General features: G+C 38.5%; 1 protein-coding gene across 1 annotated transcript in view; it reads right to left on the reverse strand.

Moving 5' to 3' along the window:
- The window catches only part of LOC310879388 (growth hormone receptor-like), a 28731-nt gene extending 23751 nt beyond the window's left edge, over positions 1 to 4980 (reverse strand). The window contains exons 1-2 of the mRNA XM_083794013.1: positions 4776 to 4980; positions 219 to 303 (exon numbers count right to left, since the gene is read on the reverse strand). Coding sequence (XP_083650139.1) covers positions 219 to 294 — 76 coding nt within the window. The 5' untranslated portion in view covers positions 295 to 303; positions 4776 to 4980. The remainder of the gene's footprint in view (positions 1 to 218; positions 304 to 4775) is intronic.
- Between the last annotated feature and the right edge of the window lie 1020 nt (positions 4981 to 6000).

A 6000-nucleotide genomic window follows, 5' to 3' on the forward strand; every position in this document is an offset into this window, starting at 1 on the left:
TTGCTCAATACCGACAGCCGTTCAGCAAGTGGATTCATGAATGTATGACAATATTTTAGGCAAATAAAAAATATATAGCCTATATACTAAATGTCCCACTTTAAACAAAAGAAGCCTGTTGGCTGCCGGACTACAAGTTTAATTGAAGAATGTATTAACGGCAACGATGAACTATTAACATCCCTACAATAAATCAATCAAATAAATGACGAAGGTACCTTGGTCAGAGGTCTCCTGCGCTGAAATCATCCAGATATGAATGAAGAAGAGGACCATGGGGATGTTGGTGGCCATGGTGTTCCGCTGTGGAGGGAAGGAACAGAATATGTGGTGACTGGTGATTGAATGAATGTTACTCCGTGCAGTCCATCTAGCTCAGCTCCGCCAGCCCAACCCAACCCACCACAGCACCAATGAACAGCTCTGACCAACCACTCACTCCTTCACTTCACTCTGCTGGAACATACCAAACACACACTTAATTAGACTATGGCCTGTCACAATTATTACATAATTGCATTTATTTGAGATAATCACAATTATTTTTGCATAATCGTCAATTGGTTCAATTTATTTTCCTGCAATCTCCTATTTTCTTTCTTCCGAAATAGGAGATCTACAAGCTTACAGCATGCCACATGACACATTTTGTAATTGTTTTGGAAAGAGAAAATTATTTAAAAGAATTGGGTCAGTGATTTCTTCTTTGTATATTTAAGTCATTTGTCATATCTACACTGTGCAATTCTAAAAGCCAAACAGAAATACAAATTGTTCAATGCAAAAAATACAATTAGATCGATAATCACAATTATTTGTGACAATCGTCAACTTAAAAGGAGAATTCCATACTAAAAGGCTTTCTTACCTTTCTTTGTAGTTGTTACGTCCCCACCAAAGAGGTCCAGGTGTTATTTTGTGCAAAAGCTCCTTATTGGCTATTTCCCCTACCATAAGCCCTAAATGAATTGCATTGAATTGAATGGGAATTGAATGGGGCTATGGGGTGTTGTGCTAATTCGCTTATTTCCATTGCTCAAAATTATAATTTCTTTGTATATAATCCTCTCTTCATAATGTAAATAATATCCCAAGCGGCACACTTTACTACTTCTTTCGATGGAAATAAGCGAAGGAAGGAGTTTTTGCACAAAATAACACCTGGACCTCTTTGGTGGGGACGTAACAACTACAAAGAAAGGTAAGAAAGATAAGAAAGCATTCTAGCATGGAATTCTCCTTTAAATTTGAAATTGTGACAGCCCTGCCCCTAAACTAGACTTAATATTGAATTGCATCGCTCAAAGAAAAATTTTGTCATGCCCAATGTAATCCACACATTGCAGTCGAGCAGCATTGTCGAGCAGCAGATTTAATACAAGTGGGCAGTGCCAGTGTCAATGTCAACGCCTGCCTGTATACTACTCAATGTATTTCTATTGAGCTGTTGGTCGTATCCACATAAATACCATTTTTGTTTACACTTCAATGTACTTTTTGGAAGAAAATTAATTGGTACAGTAGTACGGTAATACAAAATTATCATTACCAAGAAGGAAATAGGCCTGTGGCATACCAACTTTAAAGCAAGGTTTTTGCCTAAGCTTTTTGAGACTTTTCCGTTTGTGCATGTGAATACTGTGCACTTGGCTGGTTCATTACTCTCTTGGGGCTATTGGGTTTACCGTGTGTCGAAACATGTCAAAGTAAACATTGGTGCACTGAACACAAGACTTCCACCAACAGCCAATTACAGCAGGCTCTTGTGAAATACATGATCCCTATTCCATTGTGTGGCTCCCAGAACCTGATCCTACTACACCGTAAAATCCTCATCGGTGTTCATTCAACTACACGTGTGGTACACATGTGTGTGTACACGCTGAGGTCATTTCGCTGTGTGTTGATAGAATATGTAGGACATCGACAACTAAAAAAGGTCAAGACTGGACTGCACTTGTGTTTTGTTTTTCTAGTGGGCAGTGCACTAGGCAGTGGTGGAAAAAGCCAATTACAGTATATTGTAATTATATATATCATGTCAGTGCCAGTGGACTACTCCCATTCAACAGCACCAGATGCAGAGGAGCACGATACGCTTAAGTTATATGCCTCGTTGCATAGAGAGAGGAAAGGTCATACAGTCATTCAGAGGTTATCCAATGTAAAACATGTGGGGGAAAAAAACACTTTTGAAAATAGCAGATCTACAAGCACATAATATGTCGCATTGTGAGCTTGTAGATTTCAAATGGCCGAAATGAATATAGGTGGTTAATGTATGTTTTGTAATAACAATCAAAATATAGTAAAAATAAGTCAAAATTGTACCTAAGTTCAGTACTTAAGTAAATGTACTTAGTTACTTCTTTTGACCACTGAGTGGAAGCGAGTATATTGAAAAGGATAGGGCAGGCTCAGGTGGTTCTGAGGGACCAAGATAATGTGTCAGGTCTAAATATTTTAGAATTTAACAATCTTCTTTTTCCACACAAATTAGATTTATTTCCCCCATTTGTGCTACATAATACATACAGCAACATGTAGCATACAGGGTCTACACTCTACTACGCCATGTAAATAGCAGTAATATATCAATATGTGAACCCTTATGGTGCTAAATAACTTTTTACAGTATTCAATTTGACAGCGAGTGAACTGAACTGAAATTTGGGGGATCCCCCAAAATAATCATATTTGAACCTTGACAAGCACTTGAGTTGAGGCATTACATTTAGTTGTACTCAGTTCCACAGATATTCCATAGATAACAACGCTATACTCAACAATGCACACTTGCACAACCAACTATTTTTCCAGGACCGTTGATAAATTCCAAACCATTTCCAGGACTGGAAAATGTTTTATTTATTTTTTCTAATTTCAAAATATTTCCAGGAATTTCATGACCGTAAGGAACCCTGCATGTATACTATACTGTGTGTGCTGGCCTGAACCACTAGGCTAGATTATAGTGGACATGCATATGCATTCTGCACCCAATTTCAACGCACCATGGGGCCATTTTCTTGACCGTAAGGCAGGAAGGCCTACTGCTCCTGCGGAACAAACATGTGCTTTTCACATCCTCTGTGGCCCCTTTTGCACCAGGTTTGAACCAGGGGGTTTTCCCCACCTAATATTGAAACAATTCAGAGCATTTCCACTGAAAATAAATTGGTTCAGAATCAGAAGAACCCTAAAAGTGGTTCGGAATTGGAACCAAAATTAGCCACCGGTTCCGTGAAAGCACCATGGTTCCAAGAATCCAAGCAAGGGAACCAGTTCTAGAACCAAAGTACTTTTGGTGTTGACTGGACACAGGAGGTGCGATCATGCTGATAAAACACTGAAGCAGGGTGGCTTCAACCCATCTTCACACATCAGCAGCAACACTTTTGATAAGAGGGTGTGAGCTCCAGACAGTCACACACACAAAGCCTACTGTCTGCATTCTAGTGTTGATTTCGTAGACTAAAACTATGACGAGAAATGTTCGTCGACTACCTTTTTTCACTGAGGAAAACTCAATAAAAAACTCAGAGAACGAAGCTATGATGACTAAAACCAAGACTGAATATATTGACAATTGCAGTTCCTATCCGGTCACTCTACCGCTGATCCACTGCCACCCCATGCTGAAAATAGCAGATCTACAAGCTCACAACACGTCGCAGCGTCTCTGTAGAATTTACAGAGACGCTTGCATGATTGATTGCATGCTGAAAATAGTCGATCTACAACGATCTACAGTGTAGATCGTTGTAGATCGACTATTTTCAGCATGCAATAAAGTTTGAAATCTGTCATTACGACACCTGCCAAAATACATTTTTGTTGAAAGTCAACTAAACTATAGATTCAGTCGACTAAAATATTATAATAGTCGACTAAAACAAGACACTAAAACATTTCACTTGACTAAAAAAAACTGAATGAAACTGTATTTAAAAAAAAAAGACTGACTAAAGCTACATAAAAATGTGCTGTCAAAATCAACACTATACTGCATGCATTGTACGTGTGGGAAAGAAAGATATAATGGCATTCTTGTTGTACAGAGTGTACTGTACTGTGTTAACAACACGCAATAACAAATTCCAATCCCCCCCACTAGGCTACCCTACTTTATTACATTCGTTTCAGAATTCCATTGGAATTACCCCATGGGTGGATCTTGTATCAAACTCTTCCCAGTACCACACACTGTCACTCACACAGGGTGCATATAGATATAGTAGTGTTTGAAGGAAAGGAACTATTATCATGACTAGAACAGTTTCAGCTTGTAACATTTTCTTCATAGCAAAGTTTGCCCAAGTAATAACGAACATGACACACACAAGTATAAAAATATGCTTATATGTCTGAAAAATAAACAAGTAGTTGGCTAACTAAATAAATACAATATAAACTTTTCCAATGTAGGTTGTCCCAGTCAGACCAGGTTGGAAACCATTGTTAATTTATCCAACTCTGAAACAAACTCTGTAGAAACCTAAATGAACATGCCATGTAGGGTCTATGGTTACATACTGTGTATTTACAGTCGAGAATGAACACTGATAATGTACTGCTGTTGAGTATTTATATTAAAACATGCTTACAGAAGTGCAGATGAAAACTAATCACACCCCAGCATTGCTTTTCATGCTCATACATGACACAAATACACACGTTATAATTGAAGCTCAGAGTCAGACTGTAATTCTGGTGGTGAACCACAATGTAAGCAACATGCAATAAAACGCAAACACCATAAAACTAGCTCTGACCTCTCAAGTTGAAAATCCGCCTAGCTGTTTCTTCTATCTTCTTTTCTTCTGGGAATTAGTCTTTCTTTCTGAAGCAAAACACGAACACACGCACATAGCCTATGGTCCGCATAGCCTCCCGCGACGCCAACAAAGTTCAGTTCATGGAGTGAGGAGAAATATTAAATTCTGTTTTCGCTGTCCAAGAAAAAAATTCTGTCTGGGCGTCGCGTGTCAGATCACTGCTGCTCTCTAGTACAACTACAACTACGCCCCCCCCCACCCCGTGTTACCAGATCTTGCAAGAGAAACAAGCAACCGCGTCTATGTAAACAAGTCCAAAAGATGCGACTATATTATGTTTAAAATAATAATAATAATTATTATTAATAATAATACATTAAATACACAAACTGTGATTGCATTTTGTGTGTAGGCCTTTTTTGTGCCTCTGGCACAAAATATGTTCAGATAGATTGTGGTCTTTGGTCTGTATAATAATTTGGGGTCCTTGGCATGAAAATTTTTGATAAAAAATCACACCAGTGTGAACCGAGTGGTGCAACTCCCGTCTATTGGTTCTCTGTATCATTCCAATTTGTATCGTCCAATTTCTTCTCTGTATCGTTCCAATTTCTTCTCTGTATCGTTCCAATTTCTTCTCTGTATCTCTGGTGCCCCCTACTGGTATAAATATTAAAATATGTAACATATCGTGCTATATATGTATGTATAACATACATACAAACAAACAGGTACACAGGTACACGGACGTTGCTGGATGTAGGAGTGGTTGGCTGGTTGCACCACTCAATGATAACAGTTGCTTTAAACAAGCCCAAATAACTTGTCTCCAACATATTTTTACAAGCAACCTCAGAAATAACAATCCCAAAGTTCCTTATAATAGTCAGACATGGCAACCCTGGACAGCCTAGTTGGATCACTTGTTGTCCCATTTGATTTATACCCTCCACACGCCGGTGTCGCGCTTCCAAAATTGCACACTAGCCTATACTGCTGCCAACACAGTTCAACCCTCAAGTAATCAAGGAAAAGGCGATAATGAGAAGACAGTGGACCCGATTTATAATTTAGGCATTTAGCAATGTAAATCGCTCTTAATCCAGAGCGATTTACATTTAAGCAAGAACAAAAACATGGCAATACAAAAAAAATACTAGAATTCAAGCAGTCCAATTATCTCAGTGGAAGCACACTAGCCCAGAATATAGAATATATTGGA

This window comes from Protomyctophum parallelum, assembly GCF_964188405.1.
Source record: "Protomyctophum parallelum genome assembly, chromosome: 21".
Classification (NCBI taxonomy): Eukaryota; Metazoa; Chordata; class Actinopteri; order Myctophiformes; family Myctophidae; genus Protomyctophum; species Protomyctophum parallelum.